Source organism: Coptis chinensis, chromosome 5 (assembly GCF_015680905.1).
Source record: "Coptis chinensis isolate HL-2020 chromosome 5, ASM1568090v1, whole genome shotgun sequence".
NCBI classification, from domain to species: domain Eukaryota; kingdom Viridiplantae; phylum Streptophyta; class Magnoliopsida; order Ranunculales; family Ranunculaceae; genus Coptis; species Coptis chinensis.
Window position 1 is genome coordinate 19,717,332 of NC_141460.1, and position 27,022 is coordinate 19,744,353.

Below are 27,022 nucleotides of genomic sequence, written 5' to 3' on the forward strand. Positions count from 1 at the left end.
CATTGTAGTATAAATGAAGTTTGTGAGTATCTTTTCTGGAAAACTCTCATGAGGCTATAACTTCGTCCCACTAGGGAATTCCTAGTGGTTTAAGGCCTTGTTGTATATAGTCAATGCAACCGCAGACTCTTGAAAACGAGAATTAGTTTAGGACTACACATTTTTGGCCACTTATCTATTTTAGTGTCTCTTCTTTGCTTGAGGACAAGCAAAAAATCTTGTTTGGGGGTAGTGTGATAAGCACCCAAAAGTGTATTATGAAACCCCATTGAGACATATAAATTTGGTTAATTATGTGTTTAATAATCATGAAATAAATATGTTTTCATCTTTATTGCGGTATTTGCAATAAACATGGAAATATTTGTTAAACTGCGATAAAGCACACGAGGAAAGGCATATATATGAATTCTTCCAAATCCGCACAGAAGCATCAAACTTCCAAAGCTCCTACCTCTAGAACCAGGACTCCGAATGCGACAAGAGAGCTGCTCAGACAATCAGGGTGATGAATTCTACGCATAGGCGGGAAGTTGTAAAACTGCCCAAAATACCGGACTGCCACTGGACTGCATATGGATCCACTATGCGGGGCCACAAGATTGGATGAGTCATCAATCATGGAGCATGTCAAGACAAAAATAATAAATTATTGGTGCAAAGTTGACACCTTGCATGTAATAAATTAGATTAGGTGTTAATAGTGAAAAAAAGGCAAGGTGTCACTTTGTTTTAATGTGGTGGATAAAAATGAATTAATGTGGTTTGATGATTCACGTGGGAGGAAATGAGATTTCTCTCAAATGGAGAAGAAATTAGACAAGGGTGGGGGACACTCCATTTACTCTCTTGACTTATTTTCCTCACATGGCATTATTTTAGTTCCTTAGTGAAAAAAATCATAAGTTAGTTTTTAGTTTTTGTAAGAAGCTTGTAATAGTTTTAATGGAGAAAACACTTGTTTTCTTCTAGAAAATAAATATATCAGTGAGTTTGATTGTTTATCTTCTTCCTTTCTCTCTCTATTTTGTGTTTTTTTTAGTTTATAAATCCTTGTCCCAAGGGTCATGAGCTAACTTCCCTTTTGGGGAGTTAATCCAACTCATGTGAGGGTAAATCAATTTTTGTTGGTTTGGTAGGTTGTTAGGAAGAACAACTAGCTCTACACCCTATCCCAAAATGATAGTTGGTGTAGTGTCTAGTTAGGAATCAAAGCAATGAGCTTAGAGATAAGTCATTGTTTAGTTCCACTTGCTAGCATGTGTGAGCTCTTAAGTGAGCTATACATGCTAGGGATCAAATCTTTTCTTCCATTAGGGGCTTGTCTATGAGTCTAGGAAGGATCAAATAACCTTTTTCAAATCAACATCTAATGATAGTTTCACATGAGGAGGATTAACTCTCCACCTTTTCTTTCAAATCTCTATTTTGGTATTAAGTGCATGTTTTCAAACTTTAATGTCTTTCTTAATGTTTGTGTAGGAAGGAAATCCTAGCTTTAATATTATAACCTTACTCCTTAGTTCCCTTAATTGTAACATCCAATTTGTAGTTGTTATAAACTTTAGGTTAGTTCGAATCCTTATTCAAACTCTACGAAACGAAGATCGTGAGTAAGGAACCTTGAGTGCTTTTGCATCAATTTAGAGAGTTCAAATCTCTAAGTAGTGTTAAATAAGCATATATCATGGGATTTCCATCTCTCCACTTTCACTTTCTTCTTCCTCCCTTTTGTTTGAGAAATGTTGGGAGTCAAAATCAATATCTGAAATAAAGATTTCGAAGTCAAAATCAAATAAATTTTTATATCAAATTAAATATTAAAATTAATCAAATAACATTAAACACTAAACCTATATCAAATTAAACATTAAAATCAATTAACCTGTGAGGTATCAATCGAATGCTCTTCAACTGGAGGCTCTTCATTATCTGCGACTCCTTCGCTGGAAGTTTCATTCAACTTTGAAACTCTAATAGCCATTTCACCCATCTTTTCTATAAAATATAAATAAGTCTGAACAATATTCTCTACATCGTAAGCCACTTGAGAAGCAACCTTGATACAATGAGCCACTCTCAAAGGTTCATGGTTTTCATGGCCGACCACCAATACAATATCAAACTCCGCTCTATACGTGTTTGCCTTTTGCATCCACTGCTAAAAAAAAATGCCTTGGAATCTTTTTGATGTCATAATGCTGGAAAATCTTTAACATGTGACCACAAAGTAACCCCATAAACTGAAAATACTTACATTCACAGTCTCCCTTTAAGGTTCCTCTATTGAAACTCACTTTCCAAACGGACTTCTTCTGCGGGTTCTTTGAATTTCACCATGTAGCTTCCGATTCCATTGTTGACAATCTCGTCCCTATCAATTTTGTACTCCAGCTTTGCCTTCTCTAATTGCTCCTTAAATTTATTGAATGCATTAATTGTATAGACCGACACAACATGTATAAAGAGAAAAACATCTTTAGCCACAATTCGTGAACTATGTTCGGTGCAGTAATCATAATCTCTTTCATTCCTAGCAATCAAAGCCAAAGACCTCTCATTACCATGTACAAACTCTATCAGCCTAGTTGTCGAATTTACGAATTGGTCATAATGAGAATTCATCGATTCAATTCTCCTAGTCGTATGCATACTAGCAAAAAATGTGCCACTAAGATAACAAAGAACCCATTTCTCCCGTATCTTATATATTTCTATCAACCAAGGATTTTTAGACAACTCATTATTCTCTATTATTGTACACCAACTTTTTTCAAAATCACTAATCCTATACGAGAAAGAAATAGTGTTTTTCAAGTTAGTTACCAGTGTCTCAATTTTAGTAAATGACAGCTTCTCTTAAAATATTTGCATAATACGCCAAAGACAGTAACGATGACGAGTATTAGGGAACACTTTGGCAATGGCTGCAGTCATCGCTCTATCCTAGTCAGTGATGATTGCAGTTGGCACACGACCACCCATGGCTACAAGCCAGGCCTTAAACAACCATATGAATGTATCTTCTATCTCATCAAGTAACAACGTACAACCAAATTGAATCGATTGCATATGATGGTTGACTCCAATAAAAGGGGCAAAAGGCATAGGGTATGCATTCGTACGTATGTGTATCAAAAGAGACAACATCCCCAAAATACTCATATTGCACTCGAGACTTCCCATCAACCCAGAAAAAGTTTATTACAGTCCCATTTTGATCTAGATTAATAGCGTAATAGAACTGGGAATTCTCGGCACTCTTCTGTATAAAATATCTAAGCACGGCAGTTGCATCACCTTCTTTAGGCATCTTTCTAGTCAAACCATAATGATGGTTCCAGCAATCCTTCTTTGTAAACCCAAGTTCTTCCCCATTAAACCCAGCTGCAACCTTTCCGACAGGTAAACCATTTTCACTAAAAATCTTAGTCAACCTCTTTGCCGCTTCAAGCATATTTTTGTTCAATCTCATGCAATTTCTCTTTGCTGGACTAACCAAACCGTGGCTATGTTCATTTTCAACGCAGCTTACAGGGTATATCTCTTCATGTTTTCTTTTCGTAATATGCATTTTGGCGGGGCAACTACACTTGACAGTGCTCGTATTCCTAGAAACACTCACTTCTCCCACTTCTCTCTTGCTATTATAGACCCCTTCATGTGCGCAAACCATTAAACAACTAGTAGCAAAATCCACACATTTTTTCCTATCCGTTGACTGAACACGAGTCTCAAATCCCTCTTGTACACCATATTGTTTGTAGCAAGTCTTTGCGTCGTCAACACTATTAAAAACCATTCCTACAAACGGAGCAACTAGTTTATGCGTTTCACTATTCGGGGATTTATTCGAAGAAGACCCAACAACTACCCATCTTCGTCGATACTGATTGTTACATTTTCTGCTGTTGACTCCATACATGCACAATTTTGGGTTTGAGTTCTCAATTTGGAGGCAAATCAATTTGGAGGGAGAAGGCTGTTTCGTTAGATTTTCCGTTTGAATTTTGTGTTTGAATTTGGAGGTGATTAGGACCAAATTGTATTAAGGTTGTTAGAGTTTGGTTTGATTTTGGAGCATATTTGGAGGTAAAAATGGTTTGATTTCGGAGAAAATTTGGGAAGAGGAATAGGAGCGAAAACCCTTCATAAGTGTTTTGTTTCTATTTTGCTAGTTTGTTTATGTTTCGAAATTTCGGTTAGATTTTGAAATTTAATGTTTGGATAGATTTGGATGATCTAACGGTTGTGTTTGGGCTGTTCGATGGCTGTTTCATTTTTGCCTGTCTACCTAGCTAAACCTAGGTAGGTGTTTCATTTAAACACCTTTTTGACAAGACTAGAGACATCCAATTGAGCTAATTTTTTGTGGAGATATTATCCATAGTAGGTAAGTCATCTCTACCAAAAATCAGCCCTTAGTTCAATGTGAAAATATGTTTTTGGAATGCGTATGTCAATTTTGTATATATATATATAGAAATGCTCTAGTGCGGACTTCCCGTACAAAAAATAATCCGGACCAAAATAAACCAACTTGAATTCTCGTAAATTTATTCCCTCTCTCTCATCTCTCCACTTTTTTCTCCTATTAGAACCCACACACTCTCTCTCCACTTTTCCTCTCTCCTCTCTCTACGCCCTCTCTCTTCTCTCCAATTTTTTGCTGCCAACTCTCTCTTCTTGATTCAGAGACAATATAGTTTAGAACAATCCCGACCATAAAGAAAAACTCTTTTTCTTACTCCCCAGATTAATATAGTTTAGAACAATCCCGACCATAAAAAAAAAAAAAAACTCTTTTTCTTACTCCCCAGATTGGTTTCACCAATTTCTACCGCAAACGAGAATATATATACCATTTCACGTTCATAGGAAATTTAAACATATATATTTGCTATTGATTGAACTATTTGAATCATGCCTTTGATTCCTGCTACTAATTACAAATGAATAGTTTAATTGATAAATCTAAGATATCAAAAAACGAAGTAATAAATAGTTTATTGCATTAAGTTTTTCTTATTTGTTAATTAGTGCAGGCAATATATATTTCGTTCCTCAGAAGTTTTTTTGTTTTTTTTTGTGATGCATGCATGTGTGGCAGTGAGTCTGTGGATCACATCATAATATGTTGTCATTTACATGGAAAATGTGGTGCTCTTTCCTCCCCTCCAATCTGTCGTAGTGTCTTAGAGTGTGTGTACTCCCCCAAATGAGTGTGTGCTTGGGAGTGTGCGCGGAGCTTGCTCTCTTTCTCAATCCCTAAGGTGTGTGTCTAGAATCTAGAGAGGGATAAGTGTCGGTTTGATGGTTTGGGATGGGTTTAATCAGATCTTTTGTTGTTTGTTTTCATCAAACTTTTTAGGAAGAGTTGATGGTATGCTCTTGTTGTGAGATTGAGTCGTATGTATCTTTCACAAGTGGTAAGGTTAAGCTTTTACTCTTTAAAAAATAAATAAGGCGGTCAACTAAATGAAGGCATCATTGTCCATGCTGTAACATTCAATTGTTTATTTAGTCTTTGTTTTTTGATTTTGCAATAACTTATGCACATGCAACATAGCAAATTTAATTTACTGGTTCTGACTTCTTAATCTATAGAGTGCCTCTCATTTCCATATATATATTGTTTCCAAAGTTCAAAAGCAGACATCATTATCAAATCTTAAGATAGATACCATTATCATTTAGCCCTTATTATTTCTCACTTGTTAAACCCAAATACTTGTTCATGTCATCAGTTTTCAGCTGGAGGAGTCATTCGCGTGCCACGGTTTGATATGGCAATAGCCAAAGCTGAGGCCAATGAGAAACCTGTCCTAGGCTCCTAGCTGAGGAAGATGTGCATATTGTGACAATGTAAGTTCAATTTTATGTATTTCTTTGGCTAATAGATAGTCTCATTTTCGCCATGGGTTCATTTCTTTTCAGCAGAAGATATTAATTTTCAGCTTGCATTTGAAAGTGATTATGATGTACTCAGTCAATATTCACATGCAGCTATGGTAGAATATATTGCTTGCAAGTGGATAGGGTTGCAATGCTACTCAACTGGTACAGATTTTACCGTGACGTTGTTGTACAACAGGTACGTTCATGCCCTCTGTCTGTGGTATGATCTTATCCAAAATCAGCCACTTCTAATAATCTGATATGATTAATTAGTTATAAACAATGTTATATTGTTCTAAATTATATTGTCTCTGAATCAAGAAGAGAGAGTTGGCAGCAAAAAATTGGAGAGAGGAGAGAGGGCGTAGAGAGAGGAGAGAGAAAAAGTGGAGAGAGAGTGTGTGGGTTCTAATAGGAGAAAAAAGTGGAGAGATGAGAGAGAGAGAATAAATTCACGAGAATTCAAGTTGGTTTATTTTGGTCCGGATTATTTTTTGTACGGGAAGTCCGCACTAGAGCATTTCTGATATATATATATATATCGAATTGGTTTAGTGTATGATTTTTCATAGATATAATCTACTCTTCATGGATAAGATCTATACAAAAATTTAGTTCAATCCAATATGTGGAACTTTGTCAAAAGTAGTGTTTAAGTTTACAATTTTATCTAACGGTCTAGAAATAATTTTAAGTTTGACAAGGCTAGAAATATCGAATTGAGCTAATTTTTTGTAGAGATATAATCCATGAAGAGTAGATTATATCTACAAAAAATCATACACTAATTTATTGTTGAAATGCACTTTTTGATAGAATGTACAATAAGAATGTCACTTTTTGATATATATATATTCTTCTTATTCTTACTATTCTTAACTTTTTCCATTATTTTTATTCTCGTTTTGCTTCTCCTTATTATTTATAGTTGTAGTTATCAAGAACGAAAATTTCGTTCAATATATCACGATATCCGAGATATATATATTGAGAAATGAGGTACGCGATATGGATATATGTGACATACCAGTGCCGAATATTGAACCAAGTGATATATATCCCATTTTTTGATATATACCCGATATTATATTTGTTTTATAAACAGTTAAACTCATTAGTAATTTTTTTTTTAATCTTAACTTTTTTTTCAAACATGTGATTCAGAGATGTTCTCTATAAAGAGTCTTAATATTAACCTTGTGTATTTGTGCCCTATTGCTACTATATATGGAAGCTAGCTAGCATTAGGTGTCTAAATTTATGTAAATTGTTCAATGTACGTGTTTATTTTATTTAAATAAATAAATACTATTGTGTTAGTATATTTTGTAGTATTCTTTTTTTAATTGAGAATTTTATTTCTTATATCTGGAGTGGGAACTAACTTAATCTCGAGAGTTTGGGTTAGTTACAACAAAATAGTCTGTACTATTATATCTCGAATTTTTTAAATTACAACAAAATAGTGCGTACTAACTTAACCTTCTTCTCTCATAGCCAGCGCTGCATTTAACATAAGAATTCATTTTCAAACTTGTTATGACATTTTTTTTAATTGGCAAGGCTGTTTTAAATGAGATCATACCTCTTTGATGCTAGCGGATTCAAGTCCCAGACCTCTAGTATCATCACCCAAAGATTTTACCAACGTTGCTAGTGGGCTGCCTAATAGATCCAAACCCCTTTTCCCCTCTTTATAAAACCTGTCTTTTCTGCCGACAAATACAAAATTCCTTCATGTTCTTGCCTTCTTTCCTATCCATTTCCTCTGAGTCTATTTTCGATAATTAATTGTCTCGTTCCTATTTCTATTTTAGCTTTAAATAAAATGAACGGTCAACCTCACGTTCTAGAATTTAACTGTTATCAAACCAGCAAGTAGTTGAAATTACTGAGTTTTTTCTTGAAGTACACCCTTGGTCGCAATCATAACTACATGGGCTTTTTTTTTCCCATTACCAAGTCCAAATGTGAAACAGTGAAACTCTAACTTCTCTCTTAGCGCACCCTGGGGGAATAGGATTGCAAGCGCAGCTTCTTGAGTACTGTTTGATTTGGCATGGAGACCCACGGAAGAGTCGTGATCCAACTTACTAAGCTAAATACAAAGGTCAAGTTGGACAAAAATGTGGCTCACATAAAAAAAAAAGGACAAAAATGTGGTCCTCTAAACTTTGTGCTTTCTTTACTTGATTTGACAACCACATACATACACTCCCTGTATGATTAATGTATGATGATAGTAATATATCCAACAGAACTACAGAAGCAATACTTCATTCAGTCATTTGTCTAACAACTCAAAATGAATCAAGCAGTGCAATGGCTAGAGCAACAAACTCATTCCATATTACTCTATCCCCTGCTGTTCATCCTCTCTCTATTTGTTGTGATAAGCTTGAAAACATCTAAGGTCAGCAAGTACAGGTTACCACCTTCTCCAACGAAGCTTCCTCTTATAGGAAACCTTCACCAATTACATGGTTTACCGCATCATGCTTTCCTGTCCCTTGCTAAAAAGCATGGCCCCTTGATGTGGTTGCACCTTGGTCTTGCACCAACTTTAGTGGTCTCATCTGCTAATATTGCTCAAGATGTTATGAAGACTTACGATCATGTGTTCTCTAGTAGACCTCAGTTGACGTTTCCTAAACGACTAACTTATGGCAAGGACATCGCATTTGCACCATACGGTGAGTATTGGAGGCAAGTTCGCAAAATTTGCGTGTTGCAACTTCTAAGTGCTAAGAAAGTGCAGTCATTTCGATCCATTAGAGAGGAAGAGATAGCTATCGTAGTAGAAAAGATCAAAGAGTCTTCTTCCTCCAATTCGGTGAATTTGAGCGAGATGTTTGCTTCACTCTTGACTAGTATAACTTGTAGGGTTGCATTGGGGAGGAAGTACAATGAAGAGGAGGGTGCTGGGAGGAAGTTTAAGGAGATGCTAAAGGAGTTTGCATACCTGTTGGCTGTTTCAAATGTTGGTGACTTAATACCATCGCTTGCTTGGCTGAATAATCTTAATGGCTTAAGTGCCAGGGTTGAGAAAAACTTTAAGGAACTAGATTCTTTTCTTAATGAAGTGATTGATGAACGTATAGAGAAGAATACGACACTGGGTGCTGTTGCTGGTGCTGAAACTGCTGCATACTTCGTGGATGTTCTGCTAGGGAATGAAAATGACTCCACTCTTGGTTTTTCCTTAGCAAGAGAAGATACTAAAGCCATAATCTTGGTAAGAATCAATTCTCAGCTGACTCACACACAAATAATATCATTAAGAAAAAATTATTCAGTCCCACATTAAATTCCTAGCCAGAGTAGCGCGCAGAAACTTTTGGTAGTGCTTGTTTGCATTTTTTCAACCATTAACACTTCCTTATTTTTTTTTTGTTTCATTTAAATTCTTCGTGTGAAAATCATCTTCCTCAAAATTTACACGTCGAAGTAAGATGTATAGGTTGACATTGCCTATTCCCTTTGTGACTGGACCAAATTATTCTGTTTTTTAGAGCAGGACTCTATGTTTGCGTCATTAGCACATTTTGTTGAATCTTAATTAGTTTTGTAAAAATTTCAATTATATTGATATTTGATAATTAAGATAACTGACCTCACGATCTTGAAAAATGTGGTGGTAGAATCCAAGGTATAGAAGATCATGGGTAGGGAAAAATGTGGTGGTAGAATCCAGGGTATAGAAGATCATGGGTAGGATGAGCCTGATGCAAGATACGCAGCGAACACGCATGGTACAGGATCAGTCCGCGGACTCATAGGTACGTTAAGGAGACACTTACACATGGGGAAAGGGAGTCTGAGAGATGAGGAGACAGGTAGACGACTATGATGAAAGGAGATGGGGGTATAAAGAGAAAGGAAGGGAAGAGAGAAAGAGGCAAAAGTTCATTAGTGAAAGGAGAAAAGACCTAAAGAGAGAAGAAAGGGTGAAGAGTAAGAAAATGTGATACAACATTTGTTGGAGTTATCGCTCACATGGAGAGAAAAGAAGTTCAGCTTGCGTGGAGAAGACTGAGCGCGCACGCGCTCAGATTAGTCTTGCTCAAGGCGCGACCCGCACCCATGCCTTGGACGACCTCCAGTGTTTTTAGCGTCTTGGCATCTTCGACTTTGGCCTTGCCCCAAAGGCGTCCCGTGCCATGTCTAAATTGAGAAGAAGAATTCTATTTTTGAACCGCTACTTGAGTTTGCAATATAGGTTGAGGTTTTTGGCAAAACCTAACACTCAGAAGAAACACAAAAATACACAAGAACAGAGAGAGAAACTCAATCTTGAAAGCAATCAAGATTGAGATATAACCTTTACAGAGAGACAAGCCTGTAAAGAGAGAAGAGTGATCTAGTAAGGTGAGAGACTGAAAGGAGTGATTGTAATATTCCTTCCCACTTTATAAAAGGATTAGCTCTTGTGGAAGTAGGCACCATTGGCCGAACCACGGTATATCTTTGTGTTGTGGTATGCTTTTACTGCTTTACATTATTATCTGTTGTTAATAGTTGTTTAGCGAGTTAGGCATTTTAGTTTGGTTGTAGGAAATATTTAGAATGTTGTCTGGAGTTGTTATTGTTCAAATACAAGTTATCTGTGTAGTGGGGAATCGATTGGTATTAGTATAAACCCCAACAAGTAGTATCAGAGCCTTGGTTAGATTAGCCTAGGGTATTATCCAAATCTTGGTCGGAAGGTGTTTGGCAAAACTCTTGAGAAAAGATTTGAGTTTAAATAACTTGTAGAGATTGACAATTCCGTGAACACTCGCATGACGAGTCTGAATAGGAAGAACTACACCATTTGAAAAGCCAAGATGGAAGACTTACTTTATTGCAAGGACTTGGCACAACCCATTGAGAATGGAGGAGAAAGACCGGAATCAGTTGCTGCGGCTGATTGGAGCAAGCTTGACAGAAAATCAATTGGGTATATTCGACAGTGGATTGACGATAATGTCTTTCACCATGTATCCCAAGAGACTACAACTTTTGGCTTATGGAAGAAACTCGAAGACCTCTATGAGAGGAAGTCGGGCGGAAACAAAGTGCTGGTCGTTAAGAAGTTTGCCAACACGAAGTACCAGAAGGTTCTTTAATGTCTGAGCATCTTAACGAAATACATAATACCATCAATTAGATGCATTTGATGAAAATTAATTTGGGAGATGAAGTCGAGGTTTTGTTTCTATTAGGCTCTTTATCCGAAAGTTGGGAGACATTAGCAGTTTCTCTACACGGAGCAGCCAAAGATGGAATCGTTTCCATGGAGATGGCTACCGCATCTTTGTTGAATGAGGAGATTAGAAGGAGTTCAAAAAGCAGCTCCTCTCACTCAGAGATCCTTATCACAGAGAAATGGGGGAGAGGTAGAAGCAGAAAGCCATCTCATTCTAGAGGTGATGACAGAAGTAAATCTATGGGTGAAGCTAGAATCCTTAAGGCAGAGAGGCAATGTTATTATTGTGCCACCAAGGGTCACTTCAGGTATGAGTGTAGAACACTGAAGAGGGATGAGAAGAATAACTGTGTACATGAAGACACGGTGTAGAGGAATGGAAACACAGGCAGAGATACTACCGCACTAGTCGATGATCTAGTGGGAATTGTGTCAGATTGTGGTGTGTGCTGTCTTAGTACCTCAGGCCAGGATACAAAGTAGGTGATAGATACAAGAGCATCTTATCACGTCACACCGCACAAGGGATTCTTTGCTACCTACAGTTGTGGTGAATATGGTGAAGTGAAGATGGGTAATAGTGGAGCCTCAAAGATTATAGCCATTGGTGATATTCATGTAGAAACCAATGTCGGCTACTCCTTGACACTCAAGGATGTAAGACATGTCCCTGACATTCGGCCAAGCCTAATTTCGGTTGGGAAGTTAGATGACGATGGCTTTGTAAACTCATTTGGTAACTGGGTATGGAAACTGAGCAGAAGTTCCATTGTAGCAGCCAGAGGGAAGAAAACTTGCTCTCTTTACAAAACACAGGCTAGTTTGTGTAAAACAGAAGTGAATGCGGCAGAAAAAGAAGCTTCTTCTGAACTGTGGCCCAAGAGACTGTGTCATATAGGCGAAAAAGGGATGGAAGTTCTTGCTAAGCAAAAGGCCTTGCCAGACATCAAATGTACACATTTAAGTAGATGTACTTACTGTTTGGTAGGAAGGTAACACAGGGTGTCTTTCCAAAGATTCCCGTCTCACAGAAAGGATAATGTCCTTGAACTAGTGCACACAGACTTATGTGGTCCTATAAAAGTGAAGTCCCACAGGGGAGCTTTATACTTCGTGACCTTCATTGATGATGCGTCAAGAAAGGTATGGGCATATAGTCTGAAGACCAAGGATGAAGTACTTGGCGTGTTTGAGAAATTCCATAGCATGGTGGAAAGAGAGACAGGGAAGTTGTTGAAGTGTATTCACTCAGATAATGGGGGTGAGCACATTGGGCCGTTTGAAAAGTATTGCCAGAGTCATGGGATTCGTCATGAGCAGACTGTTCCTAAGACACCGCAACAGAGTGGAATAGCAGAGAGAATGAATTGTACCATTGTAGAGAGGATGAGATGCATGCTATCTCATTCCAAGCTACCTAAAACCTACTGGGTAGAAGCAATGCGTACAACAGTGCATGTGATCAACCTATCGCCGTCGAAACCTTTGAATAGTGACTATCCAGAGAGAGTATGGCCAGGTAGAGATGTTGATTATGGATACTTGAGGGTATTTGGGTGCAAGGCATTTGTGCATATTTCGAAGGATGAGAGATCCAAGCTTGATGACAAAGCCAAGCAGTGCATTTTTCTGGGTTATGGAGATGAAAAGTTTGGTTACAAACTCTATGATCCGATTAATAAGAAGGTAATCCAAAGTCGAGATGTTGTGTTCTTGGAAGACCAAACCATAGCAGACTTTGAGGAGGGTGAGAAGCTATAGGCTTTCACTAATGATCTTGTTGATTCAAAACCAGAAGTTCCTACTATGGAACGTGCAGAAGGCATTGAGAATGCAGAGAACCATGAGTTTGAAGCTCATGATGAGAATCCCATTGCTCATGATGGGATAGAACCTATTGGTATAGAAGATGCAGATGAAGTGCATGAACCACCACCTGAGCAAGCAGAAGTGCATCCTCCTGAGGCACCAGTAGATGGGGCAAGGAGGTCTGACAGAGAGAGACAAGCTTCAACAAGGTATCCACCACATACGTATATTTTACTATCTGATGGTGGAGAACCTATGTACTATCAAGAGGCACTTGAAGGTACATACAAAGGGAAGTGGCTGAAGGCCATGCATGATGAGATGGATTCTTTGCATAATAATCACACTTATGAGTTAGTTGAGAAACTAACAGGAAGAAAAGTTCTCAAGAATAAGTGGATTTAGAAAGTCAAGCATGAGGAGAACAATCCACACCCAAGGCACAAAGCTCACCTTGTTGTGAAGGGATTCGGTCAAAGAAAAGGGATTGACTTTGATGAGATTTTCTCTCCTGTAGTGAAGATAACTTCTATCCGAGTGGTATTGGGTATGACCGCAAGTATGAACCTAGAGGTTGAGCAGCTAGATGTTAAGACAACTTTTCTTTATGGAGACCTTGAAGAAGATGTCTACATGGACCATCCAGAGGGGTTTTAGGTCAAAGGCAAGGAACACCTAGTATGCAAGCTGATAAAGAGCTTGGATGGGTTGAAGCAAGCATCGAGACAGTAGTACATAAAGTTTGATTCCTTTATGGCAAATCAAGGATACAAGAAGTTTGCTTCCGATCATTGTGTGTTTGTTCAAAAATTTCTAGACGGGGATTTCATAGTGCTCTTGCTGTATGTGGATGATATGTTGATAGTTGGCCCAAACATGGCCCAAAATATCGCCGAGATATCCGATATCTCGCCGATATATCTCGGTAAATTGGTACACCGATATCGATATTTCCGATATATATCCACCGAATATTGAACCCCTTTTTTTTCGAGATATATCGGAATTTCCGATATGAAACTTTATATCGCCGATATAATCGATATTTCCGATATAATCGATATATATCGGTTGACTTTTTGACCATTTTTAAATATAAATCCGATATTTTCAATATATTTCCGATATATTTCTGATATTTTCGATATTATATTTCCGATATATCCGATATTTCCGATATTTTAAATAGTTTGGACTGGTCACTAAAAAAACCGATATTTTCGATATATCCGATATATTCGATATATCTCGGTTTTTGGGTACACCGATATATTAACCGATATCAATATTTTGGGCCTTGGGCCCAAACATCAACAAGATATCCAAGCTGAAGAAAGATTTGCGTAAGTCCTTTGAGATGAAGGATTTGGGTCAAGCAAAGTAGATACTTGGGATGTTAATCACTCGTGACAGAAAGAGTGGGAAGTTGTGGCTTTCTCAAGAAAGCTACATTGAGAAGGTGTTGAAGAGATTCAATATGGATCAAGCGAAGCCAGTTAGTTGTCCGCTTGGTGGCCAGTTCCGCATGACCAAAGAGATGTGTCCAAAGGGTGAGCATGAGCAGAGTAAGATGGAAAAGATTCCTTATGCATCCGCAGTGGGAAGCTTGATGTATGCAATGGTGTGTACAAGACTGGATATTGCTTTCGCCATTGGTGTTGTAAGCCGATTTATGTCAAATCCAGGTAAGGAGCATTGGGAAGGTGTTAAGTGGATATTGAGATATCTCAAGGGCACTTCTAAATCGTGTTTGTGTTTTGGTGGAAGTAAGCCCTTACTTGAAGGCTACTAATCGATGCGACATGGCGGTGATGTTAACTTCGATGAAGTCCACCGCCGGTTATCTGGTTACTTTTGCAGGGGGAGCAGTTTCTTGGCAATCTAAGTTGCAAAAGTGTGTTGCCCTCTCCATTACAGAAGCTGAGTATATTGCAGCCACTGAGTGTTGCAAAGAGATGCTATGGATGAAAAGATTCTTCGATGAATTAGGGCTAAAGCAGAAACAGTTTGTAGTTCTTTGTGATAGTCAGAGCACCATATATTTGAGCAAGAATACGAGTTTTCATTCTAGATCCAAGCACATACACGTGCGTTATCATTGGATTAGAGAAGTACTCGAAGACAAGCATTTGTACATTAAGAAAATCCATACCAACAAGAATGGGTCGGATATGATAACCAAAGTCTTACTGAAAGGTAAGTTTGATGTTTGTTGTGCTACCGTTGGAATGGTAGCAGGCTCCTCCTGTTGATTTGGAAATTGCATGAAAGTATCCCCCCTCACTGTTCGGGAGGGGGAGATTGTTGGAGTTATCCCTCACATGAGGAGAAAAGGAGTTCAAATTTTGCGTGGAGAGCCTCTGGCCAAGGCGCCGCCAGATTAGTCTTGCTCAAGGTGCAACTTGCGCCTATGCCTTGGACGACCTCTAGTGTTTTTAGCATGCGTGTGCTCGACTTTGGTCTTGCCCAAGGCGCGCCTGCGCCTATGTCTAAATTCAGAAGAATTCTATTTTTGTGGAACCGCAAGTTTGCAATATAGGTTGGGGTTTTTGGCAAAACCTAACACTCAGAAGAGACACGGAAATACACAAGAACAGAGAGAGAAACCCAATCTTGAAAAGTGATCTAGTAAGGTGAGAGACTGCAAGGAGTGATTGTAATAGTCATTCCCACTTTATAAAAGGATTAGCTCTTGTGGAAGTAGGCACCATTGGCCGAACCACGATATATCTTTGTGTTGTGGTATGCTTTTACTGCTTTACATTATTGTCTATTGTTAATAGTTGTTTAGCGAGTTGGGCATGTTAGTTTGGTTGTAGGGAATATTTAGATTGTTGTCTGGAGTTGTTATTGTTCAAATACAAGTTATCTGTGTGTGTGGGGAATCGATTGGTATTGGTATAAACCCCTAACAATATTTGGCGCAGTCTGTGAGGAGCGAGAAAGAAGAAGGCAACGGAGACATGGAAACAATAGTAAAAAGAGGAAGAGGTAGGCCAAAGAATGTAGTAGTGCAGAAGTCAGACGAGGAGGTGGTGAGTGATGAAGGGGGAGATCGAGGAGAGGAAACAAACACGGGTTCGGCATCTGAGGAGACACGACTTATGCAAGAGGAGATAATGAGGTTGAGAGAGGAGAATGATGCACTCAAAAGATAAAGAGAAATAGAGGAGGAAGCGAGAGAGGAAGCGAGCGAGGGGTCGGATAATGAAGAAGAAAGGCCAAATCTAGTCGAAAACCTGGTGACCAGCCTCACAATGGAACAGGTTCAGGAGATGATAAACAATGACCGGAAGGTAAACCTTCAGCCGACGAGGGTTCAAGTAGGAACGGCTAGCCAAGTGGTGGGCGTCAACCGTAACCCACTGGCTGACACCATTTGGGCCTTGTAGGTTCTGAAGCGTTTCAATCAGCCCTGATTCGAAAGATATACGACAGCAAAGGAGATCCCATGGATCATATTCACCATTTTTGACAGCAGATGCCTTTGTGGCAAGAAGCTCGATATGATGGGTTGCGGTGCATGATGTTCCCGGCTAGCCTAAAGGGGGCACATCAGGCTGGTACTACCGATTGCAGTCAAAGAGCATAAATAACTTCCAAAAGTTAGAACAAGCGTTCGTAAACCATTTCATACATAAAAAAAGGTGGGCGGTAGACATTGCGGTGTGTTTAATGGTAGGTAGAGATCTGCGGAATCAGTGAGAGATTTCTTGTGCTGATTCAAGTCCGAGACATTGAAGGTGGAGAACATGGATGAAAGGACCATGGTAATAGCGTTTGAAAGAGGCCTACATCCAGGAACGGGCGTACATCAGTCCGTGGCTAAGAATGAGATCGCGACCTTACACAATTTGTATCCCCATGTGGAAAAGTACATAAGGTATAAGGATACAATGCAGAAGGATTCCAGAAGGTCGGGGAAGGCAGTACTATCCTTAGAAAAGAGCGAGGATCACTGGAAAATTGATACATCAGAGAGGGGGAATAATGGGTATCGCAAGTACTCATCGCGGCCCGAAAGAGGTAGAGAGGGAGTTAGGAGGGAGAACAGGGAGAGAAAACCATACCACGAGTTGGAACAGACACTAATAGAGATGCCAAGTAAACCATATTGTGCATATCACCATATACGGAATCATGAGACTAATGATTGCTACGCATTGAAATGGTTAATTCAGAGGCTGATAGAGAAAGGAATGCTGAGAGAGTTTAAGCAGGAGCTCAGAAAAATGAGTAGGTACCGGTTCAGAGTAGGATACTAGGAACAATCAATGTGATCTTCAGTGGAGAGGTTTTGAGTCACAATGCCCATAAAGAGAAAATAAGGCGAACCACGAGTATTCAGCAGATTAACAAGGTAATAGGACCAGCTCCCAGCCAAGTTCATGGCCTGGGGAGGGAAGGGATCACATAGTATTCACCGATGCGGATCTCAAAGTTGTCGATTCCCCCCACGAAGACGCATTGGTCATTATAGTAGAGATGGGCAATTATATGGTAAAGAGGGTGTTAATTAATTGCGGCAGTGTAGTAGTCTTGTTGTTCAGAGGGGCCATGCAAGAAATGAATATCGATGCAAAATAGCTGAAACCTTCACCGACCAACTTGTATGGATTCAATGGGAGTATGGCGGAGCCCATGGGAGAACTCTTGCTACCCGTGACAATGGGTCCTATGACTATATTCACCCGGTTCATGGTAGTGGATTCAAACTCCCAGTACAATGCAATTCTGGGGAGACGTTGGATACATGAGATGAAAGCGGTACCATCGACGTATTATCAAATGATTCGATTCCCCACCACGACGGGAATGTACAAAGTCTGCGGTGACCAAGTGGCAGCTAAGAATAGCCATCAGGGGACGGTGAAAGGTATTGTCAGTGGAACACAGGGAGAGGTGTCGGACACAGGGAAGATGTCCACGTAGCAATTACAGAGTGCCACCATGGAGGAGGAGGCAGAGCCTTCGATGGGGCCGAAGATCCTCGATAAGATCGAAATAGTGAACTTGGGAATGGGGGATGAAGAGAAATTTATATCAGTGGGGTCCAACTTAGCGGATGAATGGAAGAGTAAGCTTGTACAATTTTTGTCAAAAAATAAAGATGTCTTTGCATGGGTAATTAAGGATATCATAGGGTTAGATCCAGGTTTTTCATGTCACCACTTACACATGAATGCGGATGCAAAGCCTGTGAGGCAAAAGATAAGAAGCATTAGGCCGAAGTATGCGGATGCAAAGCCTATGAGGCAAAAGATAAGAAGCATTGGGATTCGTGAGGAGGTTGACTAAAAGGGGCCAGAATAATAAGAGAGGTGGAATTCACAGACTGGCTGTCCAACGTCGTCGCGGTGCCAAAAAAAACGGCAAGGTCCGTATGTGTGTCGATTTCACAGACATTAACTTAGAGTGTCCTAAAGACAGTTATCCCATGCCGCGAGTAGATGAGTTAGTGGATAGAATGGAGGGATTCAAAATATTTTCTTTCATGGACGCATCTATAGGATATAACCAGGTCGCGTTATACAGACCGGATCAGGAGAAGAAGGCGGTACATATTGTTACATGAGGATGCCTTTTGGTTTAAAGAACGTCGGGGCCACCTTCCAACGATTGGGAGAAAAGATGTTTGAGGGCAAGATTTGAAAAGGAATTGAAATCTACATTGACGACATGGTGGAAAAGAGCATGTCTGAGGAAGAACACTTAAAAGGTCTGAAGGAGACATTTAGCATACTGCGGACGCATAATCTGAAGCTTAATCTGGAGAAGTGAACGTTCGGGGTGACCATAGGGAAGTTTATTGGTTACATTGTTACTCACTGTGGAATAGAGGCAAATCCCGAATAAATAAGATCCTTGGTAGAAATGCCCTCCCCTCAAAACGTCAAAGAGGTACAATGACTAGCAGGAAGGGTGGCGACATTAAACAGATTCATTTCGAAGTCTTCATATAAGTTCAGACTGTTGTATCGATTGCTGAGGAGTACACCAAATTTCTTATGGACTACGGAATATGAGAATGCATTTCAGGAACTGAAGAGTTACTTGGGCAAGGCTCCTTTGTTGTCACGACCAGAGCAGGGGGAGAAATTGCATGTATTTGTATCTGGGGGTCACAGAGTACGCGGTTACCTTAGTCCTTGTCCATGTTGTCAACAGAATAGAAAAACCTGTGTATTTTAGAGCAAAACCTTGCTAGATGTAGAGACCTGATACAGTAGAGTTGAGAAGTATGCTTTGGCGCTGATCTTCTCAGCACTAAAGCTGAAACCATACTTCGAATCACATTCGGTAGTGGTGGTAACGAATCTACCCCTCAAACAAGTGTTAAAGGCGGAGAAGTTTGGGAGAATACTTAAATGGGTTGTGATGCTCAGCTTTTATGAAATTCAATATCAGGTCAGGACAGTAGAAAAAACCCTAGCTATGGCGGAGTTTTTGGCAGAATTCCCAGCAGAGGGTCCCACATGGGGGGAAGAGATGGTCATGGATCCAGAACCAGATATGGATCAAGACCTTCTAGACCCATGGGATAAGAGGAACGGATGGAGAGTGTTAACGGATGGATCTGTAACAGATGCATGTAGCGGAATAGGTGTCGTGTTGGTCACCCCTGATAATAACATAATGGAACAAACGATGAAGCTGAGGTTTGCGGCATCTAATAATGAATCATAATATGAGGCTGTGATAGCGGGTTTGAGAATGGCGGAGGATTTGAGAATAGATGAGCTGACGGTATACTCGGACTCAAACTTAGTCGTGTGCCAAGCAAACGGAGGATTCGCTGCTCGATGCCCGTGAATGGCGAAATATTTGGAGGTTTTGCGCAAAAGGGCAGTGAAGTTTGTTAAGATCAAGTTCATACACTTGGGTCGTAGTGAAAATCGACACGCAGACGCATTGGCTTACGTAGCCGCGGCGATCTGAGGAAAGAATGATAAAATTAGGGAGGTTGGAGAAACCGAGTACCGAGGAGTCGGAAAGGGTATTCCAAACTGCGAAAATGGAAGGGGGATGGATGGACCCTATCAAGCACTTTTTATCTGGGAGAGAGTTGACTAATAAGAAAGAGAGGTGAAGGTTGGAACAGACTTCCCAGAGGTACACCTTGCTAGGCGGAAACTTATACCGAAAAAGTTTCAATGGGCCGTTACTGAAATGCCTCGGGCTAAGGTTGGCACAAGAGGTATTGGCAGAATTGCATGAGGGAGATTGTGGGAGCCATTCAGCATGAAGAACCATAACACACCGCCTTTTGACTCAGTGGTACTTTTGGCCTCATATGAAAAGGGACGCGGTGGAGTTTGCTAAGAAATGCGAAAAATGTCAGAGGTTCTCTCAGTTGATATTCGTACCTGCCGAACTGTTGCATAACGTGTCAAGTTCGTGGCCTTTTTGCCATGTGGGCTATAGATATAGTAGGGCTTCTTCCCATGGCAAGTGGCAAGAGGAGATTCATGTTAGTGGCCACCGATTATTTCACCATGTGGATAGAAGCCGTGCCGTTGCAACAGGTGAAAGAGGAGCAAGTGATTAAATTTCTATGGTAAAATATCATATGGATATTTGGACTACCTCATTCTATCATAGCGGGAAATGGAACACAGTTCACTGGATCAAAAGTGAAATCTTTCTTGCAAGCATACAAGGTGAAGCAGGGATTCTCCGGCCCCTACAATCTAGAGGGCAACGGACAGGCTGAGTCATCTAACAAGATCATAATGAACAATCTCAAGAGAAAGTTGGAAGACAGGAAAGGGGCGTGGGTTCATGAGTTGAACCATGCCCTCCAGGCATACTGTACTACGCCGCGGACATCCACCAGCTAGAGAAACTTCTTTCTCACTAGCTTACGACATAGGCAGTGATTTCGTCAGAGATGATGACATCCACAACCCGAACCAAGGCAGTGGGGAGGGTTTGAATTGGGGCATAATGTCAAGGGATTTGAACTTAGTAGAGGAGAGAAGAGACATCGTGTGTATCAGGTTGGAGGAGTACCACAGGCGCTTGCAAAGACAGTATAACAATAGAGTAAAGCCACGACAATTCTAAGTTGGAGATTCCGTACTCCGCAGAGTGACTCCTAGCACCAGGAGGGAGAATGACAGAAAGTTTGGTCCAAACTGGGAAGGGCCATATATAGTGGTGGATAAAGGAGAGGCCGACACCTACAAGCTACAAACGGTTGGAGGAAAAATGATAGAGAGGCCATGGAATGTGAGATTATTGAAAAAGTTTTATACTTAAATATAATGCAAGTATAATACGAGAGACTTGAGCTGTTTTAACCCAACCCCAACGGGCTTCACGACCCGCTAAAGATAGCAGGGGACGAGCCCTTTGCGGACGTGAGGTCCAAATTAAACTTGGGGGCAAATTTAGTTGCCCTCAAAGAGAGCGGGGACATAGAGAGAGGTCCCCGGAGCTTAAAGATAGGGGGGAAGCTATACAAGGAGAAAAGTAAAGAGATAGGAGAATACATCAAAATGCTAGGGCAAGGGGCCTCATAGGTCAAACGGTCCAGAGAAGTATCTATGTTACAAGGGCAAATAGTAGGTATCAATTACCAATGCAAGTAATTGGAGAGCAGCAACCTATGTTAAAAGAGCAAACAACACATATTAAAGGTGTATAAGGTAGATTCTACCACACATTGTAGAGGCAATCTTGAGATAAATACGAACGAATTAAAATAGAAAATAACATATCTCAAATATAGAGTATCAAATAGAATTATATAGAGCTAAATAAATAAGTACAATGTAACCACACTCAGACATTTTCATTAATAATTTCATCCGCGGCCTCCTCAACAGCAGCGTCAACAGCAGCTTTGAGGACTACGACAACCCGTTCAACAACGACGTTAGAGACCGTGGCATCATTGTATGATACGGGAGCCGTGGGAATTAGAGCGACCGTGGACTCTTCGACAGGGGCAAGCTTCTCCGGAAGTAGGCGTCCTTCTTGGGTAAGGTGGACATGTTCTTCCTTGATCTTTTTGACCACCCGTTTGTCAGCCAGGATCTTGAAGCACCCCTGAAGTTTATCCATATCAGCTTGGTGCTGCTGGATGAGTGCCACGATGCTATCCTGATGTTGCTGAGAGAGGCTTTCCGCAGTCTCATTGTGCTGCTAGAGGAGTACTTCACGCTGATTGCTCAAGCAGTTGTTAACTCTGTCCATATACTTCTGATAGGCAATCTCAGTAGTCTTGAGCTCATCTTGTGCCTTGAGCCTAGCCAGTTCCGCGGCCTCGAACTCCTGTTGGAGATGAAAGCAAGTTTCCCTTATCTCTTCAAGTCCGACGACCTCTTTCTCTAGTGCCTCAACCTTGGACCTACCTCCAAATAGGCTGCGGATCATATAGGAGATGTACAAGCTTACCTGAAAATAAGAAGAGGGTTAAGGCAACAAAGGGTAGACGAAAGTAAATGTCAAATCAAGGATGGTGATTACCTTCTCCCAGTTGGTGTAGAAGGAAGTCCTAGGTTGTTCAAACAAGCCACCTTCCGCATAAGCGATATCTTTGGGAAGGTGCAAGCCGTAGAATAGAGCAGAGGCCACGATGGGTTCTCCAAAGCTGAGTTGCCAATATTGATAGTGCGGCTGTGAACTTTGAAGGTGGGGTAGAAGGTAGCGGGAGTGTCAGTGGACCCCTTACCAGACATAGTCACCAGCTCTTTGTCAGGGCAACGGGTATGGCGAGTATTAGGGGCAAAGGCGGCGGGGTCAACAGCGACGGAAGTTGAAGTCGTCTCCTCGGACACAGAAGTCCATGGTCATTTGGGGGGGGGGGTCAATCGGAGGAGCAACGGTGGTGGAAGGGGGGACCTCCGTCACATCATCGTCATCATAATCAATGTCAAACAACTTCCTCTTTGAGATGTCCATATCAGAGTTTGGAGAGTCTGCGGATGTAGAGTGAGGGGATAGATATTGACCCTCCCAAGTGACGATGGATTTGTAAGAAAGGAGGGTGGCTGGAGCAGACGGGGAATTAGGAGATGGTTGGGTAGATCTACGGTTAGCGGGTTTTCTAGAGTGGCCTTTCTTGGGCTGAGGTCTTTTCTCGAGTGGGGGAGAGGCACAAGGTTTTCTCTCCTTAGGGGGAGGGGGACGGTAAAAGGGAGTGTGCTATATCTGCCGATAGTTTGGAGTTGTGGGTCAGACAACAGCGGAGTGCCAGAAGAGGGGTATATGCCTAAGAGGTTGAGAAGGTCCTAGTTCGCGGAGTTTCTGGAAAATGGTGGAAATTATGCCGGTGTAGATGCACGACTTTAAATTCGTTCTCCAACCTACACAAAGAAATGGCAACATTACACTTCATAATGCGGACTGTTTATACAAAAGGAAAGATGAAAAGGGGACTCACCACTGGGCAAGAAGGCAAAATGATTAAGATTCAATTCGGGTGGGAGATCCGCGGATAGAAATTCCCAGAAACATACAACGGATAATAATGCCATGTCTTGTTCGAGGTTGTGATACGAAGGACAAATGATTGTTTATGAAGACGGACGCAAAAAGAGTGCTAACCTACGCTGACATCATAGGTGCTATTCTTTATATAATAGTGAGCAACTATGTCGTGACATGATATTTTGGGTACCCCGGACTTACTGTAATAGTTCGCGGCGTACATGATCCTCCAAAAGTTGCCAATGCCTTGGCAATGAGGGATATTGAAGTTGTTGCATAACTAGACATCCAGGGGTGACAATGGGAAGCGGATACCAGAGATGATTTGTCCAACCGTGGCTGCTAGACACCCCGCCCTGTAGGGAACTAAGTGAGGGAAATAGGTTAGGTCGGGCACATGTTCTAATACTACATCAGCAAGGATGCCGTAGGCGGCCTTGACCGCCTCTAAATTAGGTCTATGGCTTTGAGGCGGTGGTGACAGAAGGGTGTACTAGGCCGCCCTGAGGTGGAGGGTGTCGCGGAGGGATCAATGGGTGGGGGAGACACCACCATGTTAGACCGGGAAGATGAAAAGTCACCGGAATAGGATTCCGACATCAGAAAGGGTGACAAAAAAAGAAAGAGCACGGTTTAAAAATGGCGGAGAGAAAATGAAACAAATCAAAGATAGTGAAAGAAAGAGAGAGAAAGAGGGGAAAACCGGTCTGGACCAAAGGCACCAGAATGCTTGCAGCGAGAAGAGTACCAATGCGTAACAACGCCACCAACCGGAGAAGGAGTGGAAGCAAAAAGGGGAGTAAGGAGGAATAAGAAACGCGAAAGTGAGTAAATGAAAGGGAAAGAAGATTGAAGCGGGATTTAATAAGATGGAAGGGCAAAATAGTAAATGGGATCAGCGTAAATCAAGGGGCCACCAAAAGGAACCAGCAGAAAGGTGACGCGTGGACACACAAAAAACAAAGAGACACTGACCTCAATGCACGTGGCGAGCATGTGAAACCAATCATACATGCTAAGGGAGGGGTCGCAGCCTAGAGGAAGAGGGAAAGGAGGAATTCTCGACCCCCGATCTCACCCATTATCGTGGACTCGAGAGGGGGCATCTGTGGTGGTAAAATCCGGGGTATAGAAGATCATGGGTATAGGATGAGCCTGATGCAAGATACGCAGCGAACGCATATGGTACAGGATCAGTCTGCAAACTTGTAGGTACGCTGCGAAAACACTTACACATGGGGAAGGGGAGTCCGAGAGATGAGGGGACAGGTGGACGACTAGGATGAAATGACACCGGGGTATAAAGAGAAAATAAGGGAAGAGAGAAAGAGGCCGAAAGTTCATTAGTGAAAGGAGAAAAGACCTAAAGAGAGAAGAAACGGTGAAGAGTATGAAAAGGTGATACAACCAAAAAAAATAGAACATTCATTTATGTAGTAATAACAGTGTCATTACACGCAATGATTCAACATGATGTTCTACATATTATATCCTCAAAAGCAAGTTTTTTTAAACTGTCGTAAGAAAACACTAAAATATCCGCCACTCAGTTCTCCTCCCTGTTAATTTCCCCTTTTTCGATTGCAGGACATGTTTGGTGCTGGAACTGATACCTCATCTGTTCTCTTAGAGTGGACTATGTCCGAGCTTCTTAGGCACCCTAAGATCATGGAACAAGTTCAAACGGAGGTGAGAGATATTGCTAGAGGCAGACAAATAGTGAAGGAGGCAGACATAGAACAAATGCAATATCTAAAATCTGTGGTCAAAGAAACACTCAGGTTGCACCCTCCAGTTCCATTATTAGTTCCCCGAGAATCAATGGAGGATGCCAAAATACAAGGCTACGACATTCCTGCCAAAACAACGGTAGTGATTAACGTTTTTGCTATTGGGAGAGATCCAATGCTGTGGGATGACCCTGATAAGTTTTGTCCAGAGAGGTTCTTGAATGGTAGTTGTGCTAAAATTGATTTGAAAGGACAAGATTTTCAATTGATTCCATTTGGAGCTGGAAGAAGAGGGTGCCCTGGCATTCTCTTTGCATTAGCTGTTAATGAACTTGCTCTTGCTAATCTTCTGAATGGATTTGATTGGGCACTGCCGGATGGATTGAATGGCGGGGATTTGGACATGCATGAAGCTTCTGGGATTGCAATTCATAGGAAAAATGATCTTCTTCTTACTGCAAAGCCACATTATTGATAGTGAAAATATATACATGTATGTTTCAATTCCATGTAGCCATTTGGGTTTTGTATGCTAAAGCGCATAATTATGTGTTAAAAAAAGTTGCTAAAGTTCATTTCCTAAAAACGTATCCACGTTATTGTGGTTGGTGTTGTTGTTTCCTTCAAATTTTTCGTACTTGTATTCAAACACAGTGCACCATTTGGGCCAAACAGGAACGGATTAGGGCCTGTTTCTGTTAGGCCCATCCCTAAATAGTAAAGAAAACTGCTAAACTTTTAGCCTAATTTTGAGATGGTCCTAACAAAAACAGGCCCATCCATTCCTGTTTGGCCCAAATGGTGTAGTAACAACTAATTTTCATCTTAGAAATAATGCATATGTTTTAGCCTACGAATTACCTTTTGTGCCTACATACCTTTCGATGCAGACAATAGTAAAAAGAGTGTTGTATTAGGCGCCACTGAAATTAGATTGGGCAGCCTCCAGCCCAAGTCCAAACAACAAAGCCCAACTAAAAGCCCAGTACACCCCCCACCAAATCGCCGAAACTGGAAAAACCCCTTCAACCGGTCATCTTTATCGCGCAAAATCCTTCGACGTTATTGCGACAAAAAATACCCAAAATCAGTTTCGTGAATTGAAGCAATATAATCCATAAACAATCGCGAAATTACAACCTCACAACATAAACAATCAAACAATCTATTGTTTATTGGTTTGAATTGATTTAGTTCTTCTCACAACAACACTCTCTCGAAATTTGATGGATTGAAGAACTTGAACAGGTTAGTTCTTCACGATTGAACTGATTTAGTTCTTCTCACAACAACAATCTCTCGAAATTTGATGGATTGAAAGCCCAAAGAGAAAGTTAGTTCTTCGCGAAATTTGATTTAGTTCTTCATCTTCGCGACCGCGATAGTGAATGCAAACACTAATGTCACAACCAAACTTACAATCACTATGTTTGTGTGAGCTTTGAAGCCCAATATTTTATTTCATTTTACCAACGCCGAAATTTCAGTCCTTGCTTTAATTTTGCTTATTGTGCATTCTCAACACGCCGTTAACTTTAACCCCTTTTTGTCGAGGCAAAAAAAATAAAAATCTCGAGGCTGCAATGGGCAATGCTTAAACTGACAAGCAGTCTTTTAACATGCTTCTACCGAATGCTTGAATCTTAATTGGTTTCTATTTTGCAGATTTATACAATAGTCTACAATGCCCAAACTAGTTATATTCAATACTGTAGTACATGTTATAAACTACCAATGAAAACTACTTGAAACTTGAGCTAAAATGGGGCTTATATAAAAAGAATTTACACATCCCCAAGTTATACTTATTTTCTCTTAAATTTCACGTCAATTAGAAAGAAAAAAAAATTATATGTAGAACGTTTTAAAGTGTTGGCTGTTTTTTGTTTATGCAGTTTGCATTTTTTATTTGGGAAGAGTTTTGAGCGTGCAACTAGAATAGTTGATCAAAGAGGTGTTA

General features: G+C 40.6%; 2 protein-coding genes across 3 annotated transcripts; one reads left to right on the forward strand and one right to left on the reverse strand.

Moving 5' to 3' along the window:
• Positions 1-1,876: 1,876 nt before the first annotated feature.
• LOC147497017 (putative protein FAR1-RELATED SEQUENCE 10) lies at positions 1,877-3,802 on the reverse strand. The gene is made up of 2 exons (XM_086562734.1): positions 3,328-3,802; positions 1,877-1,998 (listed from the first exon to the last, which is right to left on the reverse strand). Exons 1-2 carry the CDS (start codon positions 3,800-3,802, stop codon positions 1,877-1,879), a joined length of 597 nt encoding a protein of 198 aa, XP_086418860.1.
• Positions 3,803-8,128: 4,326 nt separating this feature from the next.
• LOC147497018 (cytochrome P450 736A117-like) lies at positions 8,129-26,395 on the forward strand. Of its 2 annotated transcripts, XM_086559791.1 has the most exons (3): positions 8,129-9,133; positions 24,920-25,555; positions 26,311-26,395. In XM_086559791.1, the coding sequence occupies exons 1-2, from the start codon at positions 8,204-8,206 to the stop codon at positions 25,535-25,537; spliced, it is 1,548 nt and encodes a 515-aa protein (XP_086415917.1). In that variant the 5' UTR covers positions 8,129-8,203; the 3' UTR covers positions 25,538-25,555; positions 26,311-26,395. The 2 variants fall into 2 exon arrangements, with proteins under 2 accessions (XP_086415917.1, XP_086415916.1); XM_086559790.1 differs by lacking the exon at positions 26,311-26,395 and having other exon boundaries at positions 8,130-9,133; positions 24,920-25,648.
• The last annotated feature ends 627 nt before the right edge of the window (positions 26,396-27,022 follow it).